The following is a 26,822-nucleotide window of genomic DNA, read 5'->3' as shown; positions in this document are numbered from 1 at the left end:
TGTCCTTAGGGTGGTGGACCATGGCTGATACACACGGGGAAACTTAAGCGCGAAAAACCCAGCAACGTTGCAGTTCTTAACACTCAAACCGGTGTACGCCTGGCACCTACCATACTCGGTTCAAAGGCACTTAAATATTTTGTCTTGCCCATTCACCCTCTGAATGAAACACAATCTGTCTCAAGGCTTAAAAATCCTTTAACACAAGTTTATAAAAAATAAAAAAGTGTATCCCTTAAATTACTACTAGTTTGTTGTCGCAATCAATTGTCCCATTAACAATAACACATTAGCAATATACTTCATACGTCACCATATCAGTTCGCTCTCGCTCGTGTCCACTGAGCTGTTGGGCCCAACCTGCAACCTCATTAGATAACACTAGGCTGGCCTATTGCTAGCTGTCATTCATGTGAGGAGCTGAAGCTCATTGGTTAGAACTTGAATTGCTATAGGTTCGGCCCACGTGGGGGGGAAATGGCGTGGCACAGCGTTAAGAAAAGCTGTGCCAGGGATTTCGTGGCTAATTAAGGTAAGACAGTAATTCTGCTCATATATTATGCATGTATGAACTGCACATTGACACATCCAGCCCAATGCTGGAGGTTTAAAAAAATACTTTCAAAGTACAGGAGCATGTCTTTAAAACTAAATGTCAGAACAGAGCTAAATTGTGTGACCACTTAAATTGCAGTGACTGCTTTATACAGTATGTTCAAAAAGGGGTGCCAGTGTTGGACTCATTTATTGACACGTTGATACACAGATGAACACACATCATGGGCCGATCCCTGGCGTCGTGGTCGTTCGCCCGACTGTAGCGATTGCTCCTTTACCTCACCCGGCCCATCTTCTTGCCGCGACCTTTGATGCTGAAAGGGGCAGGAAAGAGTTAAGCTTTATCTCAAACCTGCCATGCTCGCCAGGTAGTAAGCCAGCCCTGTGTTGCCAGTGGATGTCTTTCAATTACAGCGGTTTTGTTCATTCTAATTATCTACTCTTCACTCAAGTGTACATTTGTTCACTCTCCCTCCCTCATGTAAAATCATTGGATTGGTGCAATCATGGCCAGTCCATTCCTTTTGACTCTGTGAGGTGGAGTGTTTGAGTGCAGATGTGGTCCACTTACAACTCAAGTGTGAATGAGTTGAATGGTTTCAGTCAGATGTCAAGTTCAGTGCAATCAATCCGGTGTAATATAGGGTTTTTAGGCTTGTTTTTGTTGTTGTAATAATGGGGAATGGTTTCATTCTGCAATTTCAGACCACACCATGTCAGGTTTTCTCCTTTTAAAATGAATCGGAGCTAGTGCATAGATGCTACATACAGTGCAGATACACAGATCTGGACACAGATGCTGTGTAAACAATGGATATGAATGGTGAAATTATCAGGGGTTGGGAAGCTATTGTTGTTTAGCTACATGCTTCGGACAGAGAAGTGTAGGGCGGGAGATGCAACTGAAATTTTGTGGGTGGGGAGAGATGGAGGAGGAGGCTTGGCTTGAAGCACTGGGCATCTTGCTATGAAATGCGTTATCTGAATTAAGCCCGCAGAATTATACCTATGGAGTAGCGGCTTCCAAGAGTTGGCTTAACATTGGACCAGAGCAAATGTTAGCTAGCTAACAAGCTTGCGTGTGGAGAGCAGCACCAGAATTAAAATAAAAACACGTCTTACCTTTTTGTAATGCTTTTAAAATAACAGTTCTGTTCCGGAACAGGATAAATTACTTTCGTTCATAGTTCTGATTCTGTTCCTCTAAAAATGTCATTATTTTCAGTGCTGTTTCAGGCAGGTTTTCTGCATTATTGTATAATTGGGTATCAATGGATAATGAAAGACCTGTTCAAATAAATGATTGTTCCACTGTTAAAGGACTGATTATGACCATGACCATTCCTGGTTGAGGGTTTGGAAGGAATGATGAGAAAAATAGTTGTTAATGGAATAGGAACCAGTGACTGCCTTATTAAGATGAAAACCACAATTATAGGTCTTGTTCATTGGGCACGAAGTTGAAGAAACTGTTCTGAAATAAGAAATGTTTGTCTCTTGTTTCCTGCTTGTTTTCCGTTTTGTACCCTAATAAACATGAATTATTATGTCTCTCAAAGTCCAAAATCCCGAACCTCAGTGTTACTTACCTTTGGTGATCCTGGACCCGAGTGAGAAGCTGGTTAATCTGTAAGGACACACATACTGTAAGTCTGGCTATAAGCATTTAAAACAACTTTTAGTTACTGTAAAGGAAACCTGTACAAGTGGAGTCCATCGGAGAGATGGAGAAGAACCCAGGAACCTGGTGATACTATAGAAGAATTCACCTGTTGTTCACCTGTTCAGTAGTACTGTAGGTCACCTCTGATGTACCCACTGCCTGGGACCTCTCACATTGTGTAAAAATTGACAGTCCAAATTTCTACTTAGAGATGCTTGGTCTGGTGCCCCCCGTCTTATTTTTCATGATCTGAAAATCAAAAGTAATCCTGGATCAGCACTCATAGTCTTGGATACCTTGTAAATATCGACCCAGAAGTATGCACCATATAAAGAGGGGCGAAGTGATGGTGAAAACCCAGTTCCCAGTATATCCATAGGTTAGTTATGTCTAAGAAAGCAAAAATACTGCCACGGCTATCTACTGAAACAATAAGCTGTAATAGACCTTTCCCGGTGGCGCTGAGGTTAAAAGTCTTGGCTTGGGAACCAAACATTGCAGTTTTAAACCCTCTATGTGCAGATTGTCAACATATAAAGTGTAACAAAAAAATCTTACGTTTGTTTTCTTATGCTGTAAGGAACTACACATTTGCATGTTGTTGTAATATTAGTTGCTAGGGACTCTTTTGGAAGAAGCTAGCTAGCTAACGAAGAACAACAAAGAATATCTAGTTAACAGAAGAAAAGAAAGAGAAAATCAGGACAGAAGAAAAAGGATATCAAAGTGAAACAGTTCTCTAAAGACACAGGAGACAATAATACAAGAAACAACACTTCTGTAGCTTGTCAACTATGTGTCTGTCTATCCCTGTTCTCTCCTCTCTGCACAGGCCATACAAACGCTTCACACCGCGTGGCCGCTGCCACGCTAACCTGGTGGTCCCAGCGCGCACGACCCACGTGGAGTTCCAGGTCTCCGGCAGCCTCTGGAACTGCCGGTCTGCAGCCAACAAGGCTGAGTTCATCTCAGCCTATGCTACCCTCCAGTCCCTAGACTTCCTGGCGCTGACGGAAACATGGATTACCACAGATAACACTGCTACTCCTACTGCTCTCTCTTCGTCTGCCCACGTGTTCTCGCATACCCCTAGAGCATCGAGCCAGCGGGGTGGTGGCACTGGAATCCTCATCTCTCCCAAGTGGACATTCTCTCTTTCTCCCCTGACCCATCTGTCTATCTCCTCATTTGAATTCCATGCTGTCACAGTTACCAGCCCTTTCAAGCTTAACATCCTTATCATTTATCGCCCTCCAGGTTCCCTTGGAGAGTTCATCAATGAGCTTGACGCCTTGATAAGTTCCTTTCCTGAGGATGGCTCACCTCTCACAGTTCTGGGTGACTTTAACCTCCCCACGTCTACCTTTGACTCATTCCTCTCTGCCTCCTTCTTTCCACTCCTCTCCTCTTTTGACCTCACCCTCTCACCTTCCCCCCCTACTCACAAGGCAGGCAATACGCTTGACCTCATCTTTACTAGATGCTGTTCTTCCACTAATCTCATTGCAACTCCCCTCCAAATCTCCGACCACTACCTTGTATCCTTTTCCCTCTTGCTCTCATCCAACACTTCTCACTCTGCCCCTACTCGGATGGTATTGCGCCGTCCCAACCTTCGCTCTCTCTCTCCCGCTACTCTCTCCTCTTCCATCCTATCATCTCTTCCCTCTGCTCAAACCTTCTCCAACCTATCTCCTGATTCTGCCTCCTCAACCCTCCTCTCCTCCCTTTCTGCATCCTTTGATTTTCTCTGTCCCCTATCCTCCAGGCCGGCTCGGTCCTCCCCTCCTGCTCCGTGGCTCGACGACTCACTACGAGCTCACAGAACAAGGCTCCGGGCAGCCGAGCGGAAATGGAGGAAAACTCGCCTCCCTGCGGACCTGGCATCCTTTCACTCACTCCTCTCTACATTCTCCTCTTCTGTCTCTGCTGCTAAAGCCACTTTCTACCACTCTAAATTCCAAGCATCTGCCTCTCACCCTAGGAAGCTCTTTGCTATCTTCTCCTCCCTCCTGAATCCTCCTCCCCCTCCCCCCCCCCCCTCCCTCTCTGCGGTTGACTTCGTCAACCATTTTGAAAAGAAGGTTGACGATATCCGATCCTCGTTTGCTAAGTCAAACGACACCGCTGGTCCTGCTCACACTGCCCTACCCTGTGCTTTGACCTCTTTCTCCCCTCTCTCTCCAGATGAAATCTCGCGTCTTGTGACGGCCGGCCGCCCAACAACCTGCCCACTTGACCCTATCCCCTCCTCTCTTCTCCAGACCATTTCCGGAGACCTTCTCCCCTTCCTCACCTCGCTCATCAACTCATCCTTGACCGCTGGCTACGTCCCTTCCGTCTTCAAGAGAGCGAGAGTTGCACCCCTTCTGAAAAAAACCTACACTCGATCCCTCCGATGTCAACAACTACAGACCAGTATCCCTTCTTTCTTTTCTCTCCAAAACTCTTGAACGTGCCGTCCTTGGCCAGCTCTCCTGCTATCTCTCTCAGAATGACCTTCTTGATCCTAATCAGTCAGGTTTCAAGACTGGGCATTCAACTGAGACTGCTCTTCTCTGTGTCACGGAGGCTCTCCGCACTGCTAAAGCTAACTCTCTCTCCTCTGCTCTCATCCTTCTAGACCTATCTGCTGCCTTTGATACTGTGAACCATCAGATCCTCCTCTCCACCCTCTCCGAGTTGGGCATCTCCCGGCGCGGCCCACGCTTGGATTGCGTCCTACCTGACAGGTCGCTCCTACCAGGTGGCGTGGCGAGAATCTGTCTCCGCACCATGCGCTCTCACCACTGGTGTCCCCCAGGGCTCTGTTCTAGGCCCTCTCCTATTCTCGCTATACACCAAGTCACTTGGCTCTGTCATATCCTCACATGGTCTCTCCTATCATTGCTATGCAGACGACACACAATTCATCTTCTCCTTTCCCCCTTCTGATAACCAGGCGGCGAATCGCATCTCTGCATGTCTGTCAGACACATCAGTGTGGATGACGGATCACCAGCTCAAGCTGAACCTCGGCAAGACGGAGCTGCTCTTCCTCCCGGGGAAGGACTGCCCGTTCCATGATCTCGCCATCACGGTTGACAACTCCCTCGTGTCCTCCTCCCAGAGTGCTAAGAACCTTGGCGTGATCCTGGACAACACCCTGTCGTTCTCCACTAACATCAAGGCGGTGACCCGATCCTGTAGGTTCATGCTCTACAACATTCGCAGAGTACGACCCTGCCTCACACAGGAAGCGGCGCAGGTCCTAATCCAGGCACTTGTCATCTCCCGTCTGGATTACTGCAACTCGCTGTTGGCTGGGCTCCCTGCCTGTGCCATTAAACCCCTACAACTCATCCAGAACGCCGCAGCCCGTCTGGTGTTCAACCTTCCCAAGTTCTCTCACGTCACCCCGCTCCTCCGCTCTCTCCACTGGCTTCCAGTTGAAGCTCGCATCCGCTACAAGACCATGGTGATTGCCTACGGAGCTGTGAAGGGAACGGCACCTCCATACCTTCAGGCTCTGATCAGGCCCTACACCCAAACAAGGGCACTGCGTTCATCCACCTCTGGCCTGCTGGCCCCCCTACCTCTGAGGAAGCACAGTTCCCGCTCAGCCCAGTCAAAACTGTTCGCTGCTCTGGCACCCCAATGGTGGAACAAGCTCCCTCACAACGCCAGGACAGCGGAGTCAATCACCACCTTCCGGAGACACCTGAAACCCCACCTCTTTAAGGAATACCTAGGATAGGATAAAGTAATCCTTCTAACCCCCCCCCTTAAAAGATTTAGATGCATTATTGTAAAGTGGTTGTTCCACTGGATATCATAAGGTGAATGCACCATTTTGTAAGTCGCTCTGGATAAGAGCGTCTGCTAAATGACTTAAATGTAAATGTAATTAGGTTAAACTTAAATATACAAATTTTCTAAATGTTCTTGAAATGTTGTGAGGACCTCCAAGACAAGGTCAAATGTATATTGCGTGAACATCATTGGAATATTTTGTTAAACCTATATAAAACCAATATGATGATAAAAATACTTATTTGGAAATTGTGGAATATTGTGCAATGTAGGAATGTTCTGTGCAACTTTTGTGAATATCACTACAATATTCTTGCACATTAAGGGAATGTCCTGTGTAATCTAACTTCAACATTGTCTGAATGTCAACACAACTGGGGCCCCAGGTAGCTTAGTGGTTAGAGCGTTGGACTAGTAACCGTAAAGGTTGTAAGATCAAATCCCTGAGCTGACAAGGTAAAAATCTGTTGTTCTGCCCCTCAACAAGGCAGTTAACCCACTGTTACTAGGCTGTCATTGAAAATAAGAATTTGTTCTTAACTGACTTACCTCGTTAAATAAATAAATGAGCATCTGTTGTGTGATGTATCCCACAACTTAATTGAATGGGAACCTTTAAAGAACTCAATGTTCTTGCAACATCAAACAAATGCTTTATTCAGCCGAATACAAACATGATCTGAATGTCAGCACTACTGGAGAGTTTTGGGAAGCTACCTCTTGTCATATCCCCACAATGTTACCACAACCTAAAGACGTGTTAGAAACTTTTAAAGAACAAAAAAAAATGTTTTCTGGGAACGTTCCTGTAACATCAGGTTAATGTTTTTTGCACCCTAAAAGAAACATTGTATAATCATCCGTACAACCAGACAGTGTTTGTGTTTTGGGAACATATCTTTTCCCAACAATGTTCCCACCAGACTGTTCCCAGAACAAATGTGTTATGTTCTTTAAAAGTTCCTAACACATTTCTTGACAGAACAGACCAAATGTGGTCTGGGAACATTCTTGTAACATTAGGTGAATGTTTTATACAAACATTGTATAATCATCAGCATGACTGGACAGTTTTTTGTTATGAGAACATTTTTGTGAATATTGTGTGTGTGCTAGGTAAAGGTGACTTACATCGTACTTGAGTTTCTCACTGAGGTCAAACTTCTCAGCCTCCAGCTCCATCATCCACTGTCACATCTCATTGGCTGTTGCCCTGCAGGGAGAAGGCCAATCAGAACACTTGCTGTCTTGCTCTAAAGAACTGTTGTTGTCTCATTGAAGAATCCATATCACTCGAACCATTCAGATAGTCATGTTCAGTCATCTATCGAAAAAACAAACGGCATCATACTTGAGTGTGTCCTCATTCAGATTGTCGATGCTGAGAGATTTCCTGCGGTCAGCAAGAATCTTCTCCCTCTGATTTTTGGCTCCTTTACGGTTTTCATTCTGGGCATTGAAAGATCAGAAATACGATTACTCTCAAAGAAATTAAGAACATTTTGAGAATTTTTTGGGGAGGCAATTCTTAATTGCCCCACATTACTTGGGAGGCCTCTGTTAAACTATTATCCATATATTTATAGTAAAGGATACACAGTATATTTTAGAAGTTTTTGTACAATATCAAACTGACTGACTTCTGCTGAATGCCTCCATACTGGTGGGTCATGTTAGTGAGAGCCTTTTTTTTAGCGTCATCATCGTTCTTCCTACATTGCTCTGCCTCCTTCCTCTCTTTCTCCTCCTGCAGAGCACTAGGGAATAAAGACCAATCAAGAGATCTTTCAAAGAAACTACATCCACAATATGTTTGACCCCCTAAAATGTTTGATAGAAGAGAGAAGGAACTTACAGCAACCCTGAGCTGCCATTCCTTCTCCCTCTCCGCACGAACCCGCCGCTGCTCTGCCCTCTCCGCAAAGCGTTTCTCCTACACCTATGTACACAAACACACACAGTAGTTAGGTGTTTGCTTGTTAGTTGTAATGTTTTTTTTAACACTGTAGAAATATAAATATTATTATTTAATTATATTTCTATGGAAAGCACAGTCACGTGCGAAAACAGCCGACTCACAATCCTGTTTACGAGGGAGATGAGCTCCTCTTACTCCTTCTTCCTCCGGGATGAAGTGAGACTCAGAGACTGGAGCTCAGACAGGTCTCCTGACGCTTCCTGTGGATGTCCTGACCACCAGAAAGAAGAACCAGATTTCGTAATAAGAATTGCTTTGGTAAGACATGATATATTACACCATATCACTAGATAGACAGAAGCCAAAAACAATAAAGTATTTTTATTGACTTTCGGTACCTCTTACTATATATGAGAGATGACAGCTGGAGGCAAGAGCAAATCTGTCACAAAACTGTGAGTTTTCTTACCATGGTGTGTGTGTGTGTGTGTGTGTTGGATGGTTCAACTCACATCAAAATCCACGTTGTCACCATCAGCCATCTTTGGTGCAGAGAGGTTTTGCATGAACCTATAGAAATGAAAAATATATGGAATATAATCTCAATATGCACATTTCAGTAAACTTCAAATGTGATCCTTAATCACATATAATTTGTCATCTGTTAGGGGAAAAGAGTGGGCAACCAAGAAACAGATGTTCGGGAAGAAATGACGAAGCATGACCTCAACTGGTGTGACCTGGAAAAACTTGCCCTGAACAGAGTGAGATGGAGGACCTTCAACAACCTATGCTCCTTATAGGAGCCAAGGTCTTAAGACTTTAATCAAGTAAGTCATAATATGTCAAATCGAATCTCATGATTTTGTGGTAAATTAAAAACTTACTTTGGTTTAGGCTTAGATCCATCTGGACTCTCTTAGCTTGACTCTCAGTGACTCTTAGCTTGATGATATCATAAAAAATTATAATAATGCTTAGAACATTTTGTATGTTTGTCACAGATGTCGTTATGTAGAGAGGGCCAAGGCGCAGCGGGTTGCGTGCTCATCATTATTATTATTATTATTTATTAAAATGTGAACACGGCAAAACAATAAACAAAGAAACGACAGGAACCGTTTTACAGGCTATAATAACAAACAGTGCAAAATCAACTACCCACAAATCCCCAGGTGAAAACACGCAACAAATATATGACTCCCAATCAGGAACAACGACTTACAGCTGTTCCTGATCGGGAGCCACACAGACCACAGAAATAAACAAACTAGAAAACCTAGAATACAAAACCCAGAACATACACCAAAACCTCGTAATACATAAATAAAACACCCCTCTACAATACTCATAACCCCCGAACCACATAAAACAAATACCCTCTGCCACGTCCTGACCAACCTACAAATACAAATAACCCCTATACTGGTCAGGACGTGACAATGTTAACTGGGATAGAAAAGTCCTTTAGTTTTACTGCATGGGGTCATAAAAGTATAATTAAGTAATAAAATATCCATTATATAGAGTCGCATTTGCATATACACTAGCTCTCAAGAAGCCAAGGGGAGCCTACCCAGCCCTAGGGTTATCAACTGAAGGTATGAAGCACAGCTGGCTACATGTGAACTACAATCCACGACCCGCTGTTCTAACGTTTAGAAATGTTAATAATGCTTGCTTGCTATACAGTTATGCAAACCTTTGTAACGTTCATATCCGCAATAAATAATCTTTCAAATACTAAAATACACTTCCTGTACTCAGTTTTGCAAAGTTGCACATGGCTGTGTTTTCTCACACCATCCAGCCGAAGCAGGCTACAACATGTCCTCTCACCTTGCGCTTGCATTTCCATTGGACCATTCTATTCCACATTTCTGCCCTGAAGCAGGTGTTACTCAAAACACACCCAGGTGCAACTTCGCTAAAATGCGTACAGTAAGTGTATATTTTGTATTTTATTAAAATATATATGAAGGTTAAGTTCCAAATATTTCCGAAACCGTATTGCAAGCGAGGTGTATTAACGTTTAGAAAGAGCATTTGGGCAGCGTCGGTGCATTTTCCCCCGGAAAATTAAACAGTATGTGGAATGACCCAATGCAATGCAATTTAAGTCATGATAAGGGCAACATACCCTGAGTGCCCTCGGAACAGTCTCAATTCGTTGGGGGCATGATGGACTGTACAAGGTGTCGAAAGCGTTCCACAGGCATGCTGGACCGTGTTGACGGCAATACTTCCCACAGTTGTGTCAAGTTGGCTGGATGTCCTTAGGGTGGTAGACCATGCTTGACACAAGGGAACCTATTGAGTGTGAAAAACCCAGCTGTGTTGCAGTTCTTGACACAAATCCGGTGCGCCTGGCACCTACTACCATACCCTGTTCAAAGGCACTTCAATCTTTTCTCTTGCCCATTCACCATCTGAATGGCACACATACAGTACACAATCCATGTCTCAGTTGTCTTAAGCCTTAAAAATACTTATTTAACTTGTCTCCTCCCCTTCCTTTACACTGATTGAAGTGGATTTAATAAGTGACATCAATAAGAGATCATAGACTGACCAGGTGAAAGCTATGTAATGGAAAAAGCATGTGTCCTTAATGTTTTGAACACTCAGTGTATACACCAGCAGTCAGTCTTAAAAAAAAAAAAACATTTTTGTACTAGTCTAATTCATTACAATAATTTTAGGAAAACCTAAATTTATCGACAGACTTTCAGACAAAGCCAAAATAAATCTTACCTTCTTCCTCCCTTCAGAAAAGTATTGGCATGAAAACAAAATAAACATTTCATTAGTTTGATATAGCAGAAGATCATTTTTTTTAAATAATAAAAAAAAAAACATATGATACTCACTGCACTTCCTCCACTTCTTCTGTGTCTGACATTTGTTTTATTAGAACCCTAAAATACAAAATACACCTTCACTTGAGTACGTAATATGGCTCTAAGAGTAATCAGGGATGTACTTTTCAGACGTGGCTAGTAGAAAATGTGCCAAACTAGGCTGCCGGCTAGTGAGATTTTGTCTTTTCAAATATCTCGTGTCACAAATGTTGGTCTACTAGCCCGGCTGGCCAGTGCCTAAAACCCTTAAATTCCATCCCTGAGAGTAACCCATACCAGATTCAAACACATGGAATAACAAGCTATTATAGTCTAAGCTACCATCATCACCTCCCACTACCACAGCACTCAATCTTCCTCTCGACATAGGAAGTATTTGCTCTGGCTTGTTCACTTGCTCAGAGGACATTGTCAGTCTGATCAATTACTTAGCTGCTCTTAGAAGAACACTACCAGTCAACATTTTGGGCACACTTACTCTTTTTATTTATTTTTACAATTTTATACATTGCAGAATTGTCACGTATACTCCCTCTCAGGCCTCTAGGTCATCAGGCTGCTGATTATCCCGCACACCTGTCACCACCTGACACTCACCTGGACTCCATCACCTCCTTGATCATCTTCCCTAGATATGTCACTCCCCTTGGTTCTTTCCTCAAGTGTTATTGAGTCTGTTTTCATGTCGGTGCGTTGTTTGTGTTTCGTGTTAATTGTTTTGTTTATTTATTAAAACACTCACTTCCTGTACTTGCTTTCCGACTCTCAGCACACTCATTACAAGAATAATAGTGAAGACATCAAAACTATGAAATGACACATGGAATCATGTAGTAACCAAAATAGTGTTAAACAAATCAAAATATGTTTCATATTTGAGATTCATCAAAGTTGTCACCCTTTGCCTTGATGACAGCTTTGCACGCTCTTGGCATTCTCTGAACCAACCTCACGAGGTTGTCACCTGAAATGCATTTCAATGAACAGGTGTGCCTTAAAAGTTCATTTGTGGAATTTCTTTCCTTCTTAATGCGTTTGAGCCAATCAGTTGTGTTGTGACATGTTAGGGTTGGTATACAGAAGATAGCCCTATTTGGTAAAAGACCAAGTCCATTTTAATGCAAGAACAGCTCAAATAAGGAAAGAGAAACGTCAGTCCATTACTTTAACACATGAAGGTCAGTCAGTCTGGACAATGTCAAGAACTTTTAAAGTTTCTTCAAGTGCAGTCGCAAAAACCATCAAGTGCTATGATGAAACTGGCTCTAATGAGAACCGCCACAGGAAAAGAAAGACCCAGAGTTACCTCTGCTCCAGAGGATAAGTTCATTAGAGTTACCAGCCTCAGAAATTGCAGCCCAAATAAATGCTTCACAGACTTCAAGGAACACACACATTTCAACATCAACTGTTCAGAGGAGACTGTGTGAATCAGGCCTTTATGGTTGAATTGCTGCAAAGAAACTACTACTAAAGGACACCAATAAGAAGAAGAGACTTGCTTGGGCCAAGAAACATGAGCAATAGGCATTAGACCGGTGGAAATCGGTCCTTTGGTCTGATGAGTCCAAATTTGAGATTTTTTATTCCAACCGCCGTGTCTTAGTGAGACGCAGAGTAGGTGAACGGATGATCTCCGCATGTGTGGTTCCCACCGTGAAGCATGGAGGAGGATGTGTGATGGTGTGGGGGTGCTTTGCTGGTGACACTGTCTGTGATTTATTTAGAATTCAAGGCACACTTAACCAGCATGGCTACCACAGCATTCTGCAGCGATACGCCATCCCACCTGGTTTGCGCTTAGTGGGACTATCCTTTGTTTTTCAACAGGACAATGACCTCCAGGCTGTGTAAGGGCTATTTGATCAAGAAGGATAGCATCAGATGACGTGGCCTACACAATCACCTGACCTCAACCCAATTGAGATGGTTTGGGATAAGTTGGACCGTAGAGTGAAGGAAAAACAGCCAACAAGTGCTCAGCATATGTGGGAACTCCTTCAAGACGGTTGGAAATGCATTCCAGGTGACTACCTCTTGAAGCTGGTTGAGAGAATGCCAAGATTGTGCAAAACTGTCATCAAGGCAAAGGGTGGCTACTTTGAAGAATCTAAAGTATAAAATATATTTAGATTTATTTAACACTTTTTTAGTTACTAGATGATTCCATATGTGTTATCTCATCGTTTTGATGTCTTCACTATTATTCTACAACGTAGAAAATAGTGAAAATAAAGAAAAACCCTTGAATAAGTAGGTGTGTCCAAACTTTCGACTGGTACTGTATATAACTAAATTGTATTTAATGAGGGCTTGATCCACACAACATTGCACTCATCCATACTCCCTTCTATAGATACAAGGAGTACACAGGTCATGGTCTCGTGTGACCAGTAGAAAAGGAAATAAACCTTATACTGAGTGTAAACTGGGATAGCGGCCAAGTACACTGTCTGCTTTGGGCGCTAAACAGGACTGTCAGTTACGTACTTCAGGACAGGTGGGGAGTCGCAGACCCTTTACCACTCATGAAATTGAACCTCATGTCATGCCTATCCTATGGTGATGTCCAACTGCCTGCCAGAGCCCTGTCAGTGGCTTTAGAAATGTGAGTAATGCTTTATTTGAAAGGCACCTGCATCAGGGTACCTACAGCACATAACAACTATATATGACGCATATAACATCCATAACCCATACACGAATCAAATCAAATCAAATCAAATTGTATTAGTCACACGCGCCGAATACAACAGGTGTAGACCTTACAGTGAAATGATTACTTACGAGCCCTTAACCAACAATGCAGTTTAAAAAAAAATACAGATAATTAAAAAAAAAAGCTAATAATTAAAGAGCAGCAGCAAAATAACAATAGCGAGACTATACACAGGAGGGGTACCGGTACAGAGTTATACATGTAGGTAGAGTTATTAAAGTGACTATGCATAAATGATAACAGAGAGTAGCAGCAGCGTAGAAGGGGTGGGGGGTGGGGGTGCAAATAGTCTGAGTATCCATTTGATTAGGTGTTCAGGAGTGTTATGGCTTTCGGGTAGAAGCTGTTTAGAAGCCTCTTTGAACCTAGACTTGATGCTCTGGTACTGCTTGCTGTCCCGGTAGCAGAGAGAACAGTCTATGACTAGGGTGGCTAAATCATTCACAAGCAGTACATTAGCATATCATTGTGAATTTGTTATACACTCCTTATGTAGGTAACCTTCAAATAAAGTGTTACTGAAATGTATGAGGGCGCTCCACTCCCCCACTGCCTCCTCTCAATCCCAGAGAGACTAAATGGTCAAGATAATGAGCAAGCTAAGAACCATCCAAATTGATATCTGCTCTAGCTGTGTCACATTGATTTATGATGAATTCCAAGGCAACGTAAAGGTATGTCTGGATGTAAAGACATGTCAGTATGAAGTAATAGCCCTTACCTGAGCCCAAGGCAGAGAGGGAGAGACAGATACAGAGGCTGCAATTCCTTGGTGGTTCAGAATCCTAACAGGTTTGTTTGGCCAAAAAAGGCTATGTAGTGTGGCCCTTCCTACTCATGTGACTGCACTGCCCTATGGCTGTTCAGATATTGTTAGAACCTTAGACAATGGAAACCCAACATATCTGAAGGCATGCACACGCATACGTGCACGTACAGACACACAGGGTTTCATTGACCACATTCCTTTACATGAAAAACGTTGCAGATCTCTTTGTCCACCATTCGCCTTTTGAGAACATCATTCATCCATTAAAACATTCACAAGCTATTGAATAAAAACACATCATCTAAAAACAAAACTATGACACATTCTTAGCTTTTTATATTTGTTTTATTGATGTAGCAGGGACAAAGAAAATCTTGAATCAAAAACCTTTGAACAAGGCAGTTCATTACAATAAACATTAGGACTTACTTTACTTACAATACTCTCCTTTACCTCAAGTTTCAAACAAAAAGGAGCATTCACAGAGTTCGATGCCACCTCATACTCAGAATGCCAAAGTGAAACATCAGTGAGTAAAGAACTGTATTTTAATTAGACGCCTAGTACAGTATTGTATTTTGGTATACATCAGTAAAGTCAACTGTATATAGACAGATGGGTCTTTACTTTTTCCCTTAACTTGCAATACGGTGCAAATCTCAGCTAATGTTACTCTGTGGGAACATTTCCCATGGTGTTTCAAAATGATGCAAAGAATCCTTTAAAAATAAAATACAACGAATTATTTGAAAATGTGTAAACAAAAGAGGACATTCTTAAGAATCCCCAGAACATTTTACATATTTGGTTTTGAAATGATAGATGCGGTAACGAGGTCAATAGAGGTCGACCAAAACAATGGAAATGCCATGGAAACGCATGGGGGAAAGATGCCATGGAGGAAAGATCCCGAATCTCCTTATTGCCCCCAGCAAAATGTGCCTACATTTAGGCTATTGTTTATGTGTCTTTGAAACTATGTTGAGGTAAGAAATCAGAGTATAATGCTTGTATTGATGTCAACCCCAATACATGTTTATGTCATCATCATCAATCAACTGCATTACAGTTAAAAACGACTTTGACTATCACCACCGATTTTTCTATGCTAGCTATGCTACCAGCTTTTACGAACGGGGGTTAGCATTTAGCAGTCACTTCTTCTAAACCTGAAAATGGACTACTTCTAAATGTTATGCAGTGTAAACAGCCAAATATATCCAAATCGAACTTTAGTAACGACATTGTGGACCTGTTACAATACATAAATCATGACAGATTTGACTTTGTTAGATCAGATAGGGGAGGAATGGCGCCGACAGAGAGGGCTGCCTCGCTTCTAGCTCTTGCAAGCATTTCGCTACTCCTGCAATAACATCTGCTAAACACGTGTACGTGACCAGTCCAATTTGATTTGAGATTTGTTGAACGTGCGCCAATCCGGTGTCCTCCTTCTATCCCCCATGGTCTATGTTCCATTGACCTCTTTACTGCATCTATGCCTCCTCATTGTTTAAAACTTTGGTCTAAAAAACCTAGTCTCTTTGGTTTAGTTGTGAAAATCTTCATGGAACAATGTGATATGACTCCTGTCTCTTTGGATGATTATTAACTTTAGTCAAACGGTCACACCTTTCCTGGATAGTTCTTAATTCCAATAGCCTTAGTATACATTGAGACCTTTAAACCCAACCAAGGAGTGATTAACCCTCTGATAATCGTCCTGGGCATTATTTATCCAATGATTTTGAGGGGGTTAGTTTAGCAACCAGTGCTTATTGGGAAATAAGTTATAGTTCATGGTTTATGTCACCCGGAGAGCAGAGCCATTCAATATACATGTGTACGGTGTCCATATTAGGACAGCCTCCTCGTGACCATGTGGCAGTCCGAATATTGACATCCGTAAACATAAAATAAGTCAAGTATTTAGAGGCTTACCAGCCCAAACCCAGCTAAGCGGGACCAAAGTATCAGTCAACGAAAAGTATATTTGGGAGGAAAAAACAGCTGTGATGCAATAATACTCATTTTGACATTTCCACAAATGGAATACAAAATGTGAACACATCTCAAAAAAGCTGTGATAGTGTATACTGCTAATTCATAACTAAAAACTAAAATACCCCATACATACTGTACGACTGAATAATGTGAATATGCACTGCAATGACACCATCACATCACCATTACACTGTGAGCAAAGATATCGAAGCGATGAATGTGACAAACATCTATCCTGACATATTGGTAGTACATGTATATGATCAGACTGCCAGCTAATGTCAACCTTCTGCAACTGGAAGCTTTTCTTGAAAAATAGAAAAAATAAAAGTACAACAACATTCAGTTCAGTATGGCTATTTGGATAGATACCTTATTAAATTCTTAGTGTATCTCTTCAGAAGATGCATTACATTTTGGATAACTTTGAAAACATTTTTTAAGGTTTCTTATCTATTCTTTGAATTTCTTTTGTTTATCAAAGAAATTAAGTCGAGCCCAAAAGGGTGGGGGGGATACAATATTTTTCATTACACTAACATAAATTATTTCCAAATTTCATTTTCACAGCATAAATTCTATGAGGATGTACAAGGGATTGTGCGAAGGCTGAAGGGGTTGGAACCGTTTCAGAGAACAGACGCGAAAATAATGACATCTTTTGATGAACAGAATCAGAACCAGGAATTAAAGTGATCTACAGTATACTGTTCTGGAACAGAACCATCATTGTAAAAGCATGGGAACTGTTTAATAACGTTATTTTACATTCTGGCGATTTTTTTCCCAGTCCCACAAAAAACGCAACAAAGCACCTATGCAAAGCCCACACTCAAAAAACGTATTCCAGTGTGTGCCTGCCAGCTGAAAATCTTCGCCAGTGTTTATGCGTGTGTAGGCTACATGCCCCTCCCCCTCTGAAGCATAGGCTAGTGTAGCCTACTGATGTTACAAGCGTGATTCAGACATTAAGGAGAGAGATTTTTTATTGCTAGTTAAGGATACTATAGCACACACAAGCTTGTTATCTAGCTAAATAGTTCTGGTCCAACGTTAAGCCAACTTTCGGAAGTTCAAAGACATTCAAACTTCCTTCATAGAAGCCGCTCCTCCGTAGCTATAATTCTGTGGGTCTAATTAAAAAAATGCATGTCATAACAAGATGCCCAGCACTTCAAGCCAAGCCTCCTCCTCCGCCCTCTCTCGCTCTCTCCCCACCCGCAAAATGTTAGTCGCATCTCGCGACCTACACTTGTCTGTCCAATGCATGTCAACAACTATAGCTTGCCCACTCCATAGCATGCTGCTCTATCTGCAATGATTGGTGAAGTCATGTAGAAAAATTGATTTCAGTGGTTTAAGAAGGAACAGAAAGATACGCTATATTTCTTTTTGGGGGTTTCGAACAGGTTCAGAACTTTATTTTGCTGGTCAGAACAGTGGAACGGAGCAAAAAGAAATGATGTTTCTGTTCAGAACTAAATGATTGGAAAATAAGTTGGGTTCCAACCCCTGCAAGGCTGTTATGGAGATATTTTTGCTTATGAATACACATAGTAGAATCTTGTATTTCATCAGTTTGGGCTTCTTCCTCGGGGTTTTTACTTTGGATCATTAGCGTCCCACACCTGCTGAGAGAGATAGGGAGGAAAAGATCATTAGTCCTGAGGAAAAGTTGCAAAAAGTCACAAACAAAAAGTCTCAAAAAGTGGCAAAACGGTGCAAGGAAACAGAGAACAACCAGTACAGCCAAACTCTTAAAAAAGTAAGAATCACTTTAAAATAAAGTAGTCAAGTATAATTCTACTTCTAAGTGAGTCATAGTTATTCAATTCTAACTCCCAGAGAGAAATATGTATCCGCTCGTTCAGAATATGGCGTAGCTTATCAAACGTTATTAGGTGTTAATGGAGACACTGACTGATTAATAAGTCATCTAATTTTAGAGCTGTTCATCAAAAAAATGTATGTGTGTGTGTGTGTGTGTGTGTGCGCGCGCATGCACGTACAAACATGCCTGCATGAGTGTGTTCAAGTACAGTGAAGTGTGTGTGTGTTTGTGTACAAGCATGCGTGTGTGTGTATGTGCGTGCAAGTGAGTTAGTGTGTGTGTGTGTGTGTGTGTGTGTGTGTGTGTGTGTGTGTGTGTGTGTGTGTGTGTGTGTGTGTGTGTGTGTGTGTGTGTGTGTGTGTGTGTGTGTGTTTGTGTACAAGCATGTGTGTGTGTATGTGCGTGCAAGTGAGTTAGTGTGCGTGTGTGTTGTGTGTGTGTGTGTGTGTGTGTGTGTGTGTGTGTGTGTGTGTGTGTGTGTGTGTGTGTGTGTGTGTGTGCAGCTGTGTGTGTGTGCAGCTGTGTGTGTGCAGCTGTGTGTGTGCAGCTGTGTGTGCAGCTGTGTATATCAGACCCAGTAAGCACTACCTTTTGTTGACACATATTCTGAGGCCCCTGCAGTGACACTAGTTTGAGTGATTGATAGCTCTAACAATGTAATTTGCCCTTCAGTTCATTCCCAGGGGTCTAGTTCAGCTGAAGAACTGGGAAGGTTGCAAGGGTGATAGGGTGACACCCAAGCAAGTGCGACAGCTTTTCCTTCCCCCAGGGTCTGACTCAGACAGTGGGTGTGAGGGATATCCCAGTTTGGGATAGACTGAGCTGAGGGTGCTACTAATGATACAGTATATACCGAATTGGGGAATTATAAAAGTAGCACTGTAGTGAGATAGGTACTTGGGCAGAAATGTGTACTGTATAATCAACATAACTTGATACCCATAGGAATCATATCTCTTTCACCTGTCAGTATCTACTGTTACTAGTCTCACTCAACAGCCACTGAGATTATACAGTAAGCAACTACAATTGACCCAGTAAGAGCATAAGCCTTGACAATATTACGGTTGAATGTAAAAGCCTAGTGAGGCTACTTTGCTACTTAAACGGCTGGGATTCCTCCACAGCCCTACGGGCATAATGCAACAGTAATGTGACAATAGCAGCTGCACTGTGGCATGCGTGGCATCATGCCGACGGTCTGCACAGTATTCGTCAGGTCCAGGTGGCGTGGGGTGACCTACGCAGGACAGCGGAGGCATCCCACTATATAGGGAATAGGATGCCATTTGGGATGGCTCCACTGCCCTGCGTTGTTTAACCCCACGCCACCTAGACCATTTGGGACACAGGACATGACAGGTTCCTTGCACAGAGAAATAAGGTCAGTGGGAACGGGCCCTTTATATATAGAACAATAATGCAATGAGGCAATGGAACATGCCCAATATGTCCGTCCAAAGGATTTGATTTACGGTGGCCAGCGAACTCGGGCACAGAGTGGAGGACAGACGTAGGAGTTATGGACACGGCGCCATTGGGGGTTGTAAATCAATTCAAGGCACGTGTGGGTGTGTGTCCTTCAGAAGAGAAAAAATGTCCTTAGCCTCAGCTTTTTTCGTTCTGTAACGATGTCACTCACAACAGGTTCGGAAAAGCACGCACGCACACATCTTTGGCACATCATAGTGAGAAAACTCACTTACCATTTGTGACAGATTTGTTCTTGCCTCCAACTGTCACCTGTTAACAGAAGTTAACAAAGTTACTAAGCCATCTAATCTTTACCAGTGAAATGACTGTATTTCTTGGTGAATCATGTCTTACCAAGGGGCAATCATTATTACTTATTCAGATTTCATATAGTTCAGGGTCATGCATTTTAATATGCTAAACTGACTCACAAGGAGTGAAGAAAGGGTGACAACTATGTATCAGCAAACCAGAATTGAACATGACTAGGAAACGTTATGCTAAAGTACTGAAATGCCCACAGAAGAACATCCTTTCTAAACATTCTTGGAACTATTTGAGAACATTCCCAATGTCAAACCAGTTGGAGAACATTCCTGGAACATTACCAAAATTGAAATGAAATGTAACCATGTTTGAACTTTTAGGAAACATTCTGTTAAAGTTTTTCGGTCAAGTTCCTTAAATGTGTTGACGCTGCTCCAAAGCCAAGAAACTATCCTGCACCATTTGAAGGAAGTTGTGGGAAGGTTGTATGCAAAACAATCATAGGACAACCACGCTCTCACCAAGCTCTAAGAAACAAATGGTTCTCAGAACGTTATGTGCTAGCTGGGTTTCCTGTAAAGGTGCAGCTGACCCATAATGTGTCATGGTGTTGGTGACATAGAATACATAGGTAGATAATCACAGCAGGTTAAGATAACTCAGTAGCCTGCTGTTTTGCCATCTCCCATGGTCATTGTTTGGTGTGACAAACAGATCTGGGATCAGGCTAAAGACTAAGTGCCTGGTGGTGTACCATTACCTCTTCTGCTCATCGAGGTTTAAAGGTGCAATCAATTAAGTTGACTGCTTCAAATGGGGAAGAGTAGAATCACACAATCCTGTGTTACTGTACATCCTAAGAAAGGTTTCATCTTTGGCACACTGTAGATACTCCAGTACTGTTGTCTAATCACACATGTATCCCTAGACCCTAAACCCAACACTTGTGGAGATCTGAGAGATTGGACAGGTGTTCGCAATATGGCACAAAATCCACCTAGCCTATAAGAGGGCAAGGTGGAACTATCAAGATACTGTTTACACCCATCAAATCCTCTCCGTTCTCCACGTGTCTGGGGGGTAGGGGCTAGAGGTTGTTTCGGGACAGGGCCATCATCTGATCTACTAGCTCACCTTAGCAGGGGAGGAGCCCTTTGTTTCCCATAGGCTGCGCTTGTTGCCCACATCAACAGGTTTCAGGTCCTGCAAGAGAACACAGAGCAGAGCGTAAGGTGGGGAAGAAGCCATAGTGAGGCTAGAGTGCATTTCATCGGAACAAAAGCACGGATGGAACTACGCTGGATGCTAAGAAGTGCGTCAATGGTTGGTGAATGATCACGACTAAATTGCTAATCATTTATTGATTAACTAAAATGTATATGTTTCCATCAAATGGCGCATTCAAGAAAGTACTTTTTAAAGATATCAGATGCATATTGCTAACATGACAAACTGGATCATACAGTACCTTTCCCACAGTTAAAATCAAGCAGAAGACAGAACAGAAAAGTACAGAAGGAAGGAAAGTTCCGGAGGAAGGAAACTGCAGAGCTAGTCAAGTAGAAGAGAGGAAAAGTTGTTAAACAACAGTAATTGATAGACAGACATTTTCTCAAGACAAATAGCCTAACCTAAACATTTCATATAACATAGGAGTCCTTTACAACTTCTCTCCATGAGAGGGAAACCTTGTAGCGTTCCTGTAAAAGCAACTTGGCTCTTACAAGTACTTGTGGCCAGAAGGAATGGGACTAAAGATATCCCCTCATAAATGTCAGGTTCGAACAAAGTGGCTTGCCAATCAACAGTACATACTCACATACTGTCTCACATACTGTTCTGCCTGTCTCTAATAGAACTGGTCAGATTAGCCTGCTAGCAAGCTATAAAGAATAGGATGCGCTGACTATCTCAAATGGTCTCACCATCACCCTGGATATGGCATTTATTTTAGATATACATCCAATTTAGGATACCTGTATCCTACACATCGGTTAAACACAGAAATGACCTAGTTTAACGCTCTAGTTTTAAACTAAATTAGAAATGAAAACAAATCAACTGTTACGAGAAAGCAAAAGTCGTTTTTTATGAAACTGGTCATCAACTGAAAACATTTGAGAGACTTTACCTTTTTTGATTGGTCATATACAGACAGTCACATTGTCACCAAGATCTAAAACGTCCCCTCAAGACACTGTTTACACACTTCCATAAGCAACACACTCATATGCCATGGCGTGGTGTACGCAAACTTGAATGTACTCTTATCGTACTCTGTCAGCAGTAAGATAACGTTAAAGTAACTATCCAGCCCAAGCAAGATGAAATATTGCCTCTGACAGTGGCTGATGCGGAGGGCATAACCAGGGAGATACACTATATATACAAATGTATGTGGACACCCCTTCAAATTAGTGGATTTGGCTATTTCAGCCACACCTGTTGCTGACAGCACACAGCCATGCAATCTCCATAGACAAACATTGACAGTAGAATGTACTTATTGCAATGACATTTAACGTGGCACCGTCATAGGATGCCACCTTTCCAACAAGTCAGTTCGTCAAATTTCTACCCTGCTATAGCTGGCCCGGTCAAATGTAAGTGCTGTTATTGTGAAGTGGAAACATCTAGGAGCAAAAACATCTCAGCTGCGAAGTGGTAGGCCACACAAGCTCACAGAACGGGACCGCCAAGTGCTAAAGTGCGTAAAAATTGTGTGTCCTTGGTTGCAACACTCACTACCAAGCTCTAAACTGCCTCTGCAAACAATGTCAGCACAGTAACTGTTCGTTGGGAGCTTCATGAAATGGGTTTCCATGGCCGAGCAGCCACACTCAAGCCTAAGATCACCATGCGCAATGCCAAGTGTCGGCTGGAGTGGTGTAAAGCTCGCCGCCATTGGACTCTGGAGCAGTGGAAAAGTGTTCTCTGGAGTGATGAATCACACTTCACCATCTGGCAGTCCGACGGATGAATCTGGGTTTGGTGGATGGCAGGAGAACTCTACCTTCCCCAATACATAGTGGCAACTGTAAAGTTTGGTGGGGGAGGAATAATGGTCTGGGGATGTTTTTCATGGTTCGGGCTAGGTCCCTTAGTTCCAGTGAAGGGAAATCTTAACGCTACAGCATACAATGACATTCTAGACAATTCTGTGCTTCCAATTTTGTGGCAACAGTTTCCTGTTTCAGCATAACAATGACTCTGTGCACAAGGCAAGGTCCATACAGAAGTGGTTTGTTGAGATCTGTGTGGAAGAACTTGATTGTCCTGCACAGAGCCCTGACCTCAACCCCATCAAACACCTTTGGGATTAATTGGAATGCCGACTGCGAGCCAGGCCTAATCGCCCAACATCAGTGTCTGACCTCACTAATGCTCTTGTGGCTGAATGGAAGCAAATCCCCACAGCAATGTTCCAACATCTAGTGGAAAGCCTTCCCATAAGAATGGAGGCTGTTACAGCAGAAAAAAGGGGACCAACTCCATATTAATGCCCATGATTTTTGAATCAGATGTACGACAAGCAAGTGTCCACATACTTTTGGTCATGTAGTGTATGTTGGCATCCTGCCACCTTGCACACAACTATCGTACTTCTGTTGTTTGTTTGGTCTTTTTCTCGCCTGAAATTGAAAGAGAGAGATGCTGCTTATAAACAGGTGACTGGAAACAATAGTTTGGTAATCAGTACAAATACAACCTACGCAGATCGGTCAAAATTCAGCGGGTCAGACACAAAGCGTATGTGGCAGTGGCTCCTAACGATCACGGATTACGAAAAGAAAGCCAGCCGCATCGCGGTCACCAACACCACCCTACCGGACAAGCTAAACACCTTTTTCTCACGATTCGAGCATAATGACCCTGAGCTCCTAAGGAGAGACCCTGATGACATGGGCTACATACTCATGGTATTCAATGAGGACGTATGTAAGTCATTCAAACGTGTTAACCCTCGCAAGGCAATGTGCAGACCAGCTGGCTGTTGTGTTCTCTGACATTTTCAATCTCTCTGTAGTTAAGGTGGCCACTCAAGATACCAAACATCATCCCAGTGCCCAAGAAAGGAAAGGTAACTGAACTGAATGACTACCCCCATCCTCATCAACGCAGCCGCTGTGGAGACGGTCGATAACTTCAAATTCCTTGCTGTACACATCTCAGAGAAGCTGAAATGGTAAAACCACATGGACACCGTGGTGAAAAATGCCCGACAGCAACTCTTCAACCTCAGGATGCTGAAGAAATTCGGCCTGTCCTCGAGGCCTCTCGGTGTTCTACAGGTGAACCATCGAGAGCATACTGTCGGGCTGCATCACAGCCTGGTACGGCAACTCCACCGCCGCATACCGCAAGGTACTTCAGAGGGTGATACGCACAGCCGAACGCACCATTGGGTGCCCACTGCCTGCCCTCCAGGATACGTACAGCACCAGGTGTCGCAGGAAGGCCAAGAAGATCATCAGGGACCCCAGCCACCCATCCATGCCCTGTTCTACCCGCTTCCATCACTCAGACACGGGCAGTACAGGAGCATCATGGCGAAAAACTGGAAAACTGGCCAATAGTTTCTAACCAAAGACTATCATGCTGCTGAATAGCCACCATTAGTCAGCTACCTGCCCCCCACCTCCCCAACAGTCTTAACTCTGCCTCCACCCCAATAGATGTGTATTTATTCATCACTGCCACAGTTGTTATTATGCATATAATACTATTTGTTTTATTTCACTTAGTCCTGCATGTTGGAGCTAGGAGCCAATGATTTTCGCTGTGCCCTGCAATCACACCTCCAACCAGGCTGCACGTTTGCAGTGCTCCCAGACCATTTGTAAAAATCCTATTTCAGCGTGTTTCCACTAGCGTAGGTCAAGACGAATGGATGATCATATAGATGTGCACTCACCAGGTCGGCCATTTGGGGTCATTAGACTACAGCTAGCCATATTTTCAAGTTAAAGAGCTCAACCGTGTGTGTTTGTCCTTACGTCAGCCTTCTCAGCTGCGGCTGCAGCTGCCTTGCCAGTGTCTGCTGGGCTCTTGCCCCAGCCTTTAGTCAGTCCAGCCACACCCACTTTAATATCAGCAGCATCCTGGGAAGAAGATGGAGAAGTAGGCTGTCATTAATGACTTACAGTCAGCGATTGCTCTCTCGCTCTCTCCTTCTGTCTCCTCCTGTCTCCCAATCTCTTCTTATTTTAACATTTTTAGTCATTTAGCAGATGCTCTCATCCAGAGAACCTTACAGGAGCAATTAGGGTTAAGCGCTCAAGGGCACATCAACAGGTTTTTCACCTAGTCAGCTCGGGGATTCAAATGAGCGACATTCCACTTACTGGCCCAACTCTCTTAACCGCTAGGCTACATCCTTCCCTCTCCCTCCCCTCTCTCTCTCTCTCTCTCCCACACTCTCTCTCTCCTTCATCCATCTCTCCCTGTCCCTCTCCTGACTCCCTCTCCTCCCTCACCTTATTCATAGGCTTGGGGCTCTCAGTGGCCCCCCCAACGTTCCCTTTCTCCCACATGCTCTTGATGTTGCGGATGCTTGGTGTCTCTGGCAGGTCTGAGACTGGAGACTTAGGAGACCTCACGTCCCGGTTGGTCTATGGAGAGGGAAAGGAGACGTTTCATTTTTACATTTTGGTAATTTAGCAGACACGCTTATCCAGAGCGACTTACAGTCAGACATCAAGATAATGTCACTTAAAAATAAATAAATAGAGAAACTGGGAGGCAAGTGATTGTATTTGTATTCCATTTATGTAGTTATTTAACCTTTAATTAACCATAAAAGTCAGTTGAGAACCAATTCTCATTTACAATGATGACTACAAATGGACAAAAAGGTCCTCAACAAGATACAATCACCTAATTTCTGCCTCCTAGCTTTTTATTGAATTTTTGTACTCATTCTGTCATCTTATGACATGATGAGTATGCCTCAAGATGCCCTGGAACACTATGCAGGATGTGTCTGTGCCTTACCTGAACTGCAGCAGTGTATAGTTCCAGTCTGTTGCCTATCTTGGAGACAATAGGAGCATGTGATGTCTTACAGCTGTAGGAGCAAGAACACACAAACCGTGAGTACAATGCATTACATTCTAGACTGAAGGTTTACATGAATACCACAGTAGAGGTAAAAAGCAAGGAATGCTCACCCTTTCTGGGCTCTCTGGTTCAAGAATTCCGCTCTCTCCCCAATCTAAAAACACAGAGAATAGACTGACTTGATTACACTTGTAAACACATTATTGACATGCAACACACAGCTGATGCAAATGTCTGCTGCTCTCTCTCTCTCCTCCTCTGTCCCTCTCTTTCCATTTCTTCCTTTCTCCCTTTAGACTACAATTCTTACCATTCTTGGGCAGTTAGTTCTGTGTGATCTGAACAAAGTTGAACTCAATGGTGATGACTCAGTGTTGTGTTGAGGAGACAGTCTGTCACAGAGCCAGTATAAGCAGGGTCCTGTCAGCTCCTGAGCTGGCTGGGAACCCAGGACTGCTGTTTACGATAAATGACAAGTCCATAACGAGTGTGCGCACACAAACGCATGCAAGCCATACACTCAGGCAGGTACACACGTACACAAACACACAAAAGCATTCACACACACACTCGTCATACTGCTAGCTGTGGATGCTCCTAAAATACGTGTCACAATAAATTCCTCTCAGTCCTAGACCTCCTCTAAACACCCATATTTGAGCACAGTTGTGATACCAGCAGCAAAATCACTGTTTTGCACTCGCCATAGAGAATTTCTGTTTTTATGAAAAGCTGTCTATCATTCAGAGGAAATAGAAACAGACTTAACAATTAAAGAGACAGCAGCATGTTTCAAACTTGGAAACACATAACAGTTTGCCATGTTTGTATGAGAATAATTCTATGGATCTTTACTCAAGGTGTTGCATTGTATTGCTTTATGGGAAGACATTGCACATCAATATGG

General features: G+C 43.0%; 1 protein-coding gene and 1 long non-coding RNA gene across 6 annotated transcripts in view; both read right to left on the bottom strand.

Annotated features, from left to right (window-relative positions):
• Positions 1-726: 726 nt before the first annotated feature.
• LOC106573079 (uncharacterized) lies at positions 727-14,290 on the bottom strand. Of its 2 annotated transcripts, none has more exons than XR_001321259.2 (10): positions 14,233-14,290; positions 8,444-8,501; positions 8,093-8,202; positions 7,869-7,952; positions 7,654-7,770; positions 7,365-7,462; positions 7,145-7,226; positions 2,328-2,470; positions 2,148-2,185; positions 727-872 (listed from the first exon to the last, which is right to left on the bottom strand). It is a non-coding gene; the product is annotated as an uncharacterized lncRNA (long non-coding RNA). The 2 variants fall into 2 exon arrangements; XR_001321260.2 differs by having other exon boundaries at positions 2,339-2,470.
• A 316-nt stretch (positions 14,291-14,606) lies between these two features.
• The window catches only part of LOC106573078 (non-muscle caldesmon), a 66,807-nt gene continuing 54,591 nt past the window's right edge, over positions 14,607-26,822 (bottom strand). For 3 of the 4 annotated variants that reach the window (XM_014147751.2, XM_014147753.2, XM_014147750.2), the window contains exons 9-15: positions 26,026-26,069; positions 25,850-25,922; positions 25,333-25,467; positions 24,853-24,957; positions 20,990-21,058; positions 19,822-19,858; positions 14,607-17,915 (exon numbers count right to left, since the gene is read on the bottom strand). In XM_014147751.2, coding sequence (XP_014003226.1) covers positions 17,899-17,915; positions 19,822-19,858; positions 20,990-21,058; positions 24,853-24,957; positions 25,333-25,467; positions 25,850-25,922; positions 26,026-26,069 — 480 coding nt within the window. In that variant the 3' untranslated portion in view covers positions 14,607-17,898. The remainder of the gene's footprint in view (positions 17,916-19,821; positions 19,859-20,989; positions 21,059-24,852; positions 24,958-25,332; positions 25,468-25,849; positions 25,923-26,025; positions 26,070-26,822) is intronic. The other variant, XM_014147752.2, reaches the window with a different exon arrangement.

Source organism: Salmo salar, chromosome ssa16 (assembly GCF_905237065.1).
Source record: "Salmo salar chromosome ssa16, Ssal_v3.1, whole genome shotgun sequence".
NCBI classification, from domain to species: Eukaryota; Metazoa; Chordata; class Actinopteri; order Salmoniformes; family Salmonidae; genus Salmo; species Salmo salar.
The sequence above is the reverse complement of the archived record's forward strand: the minus strand, read 5'-3'. Positions and strand labels throughout refer to the sequence as shown.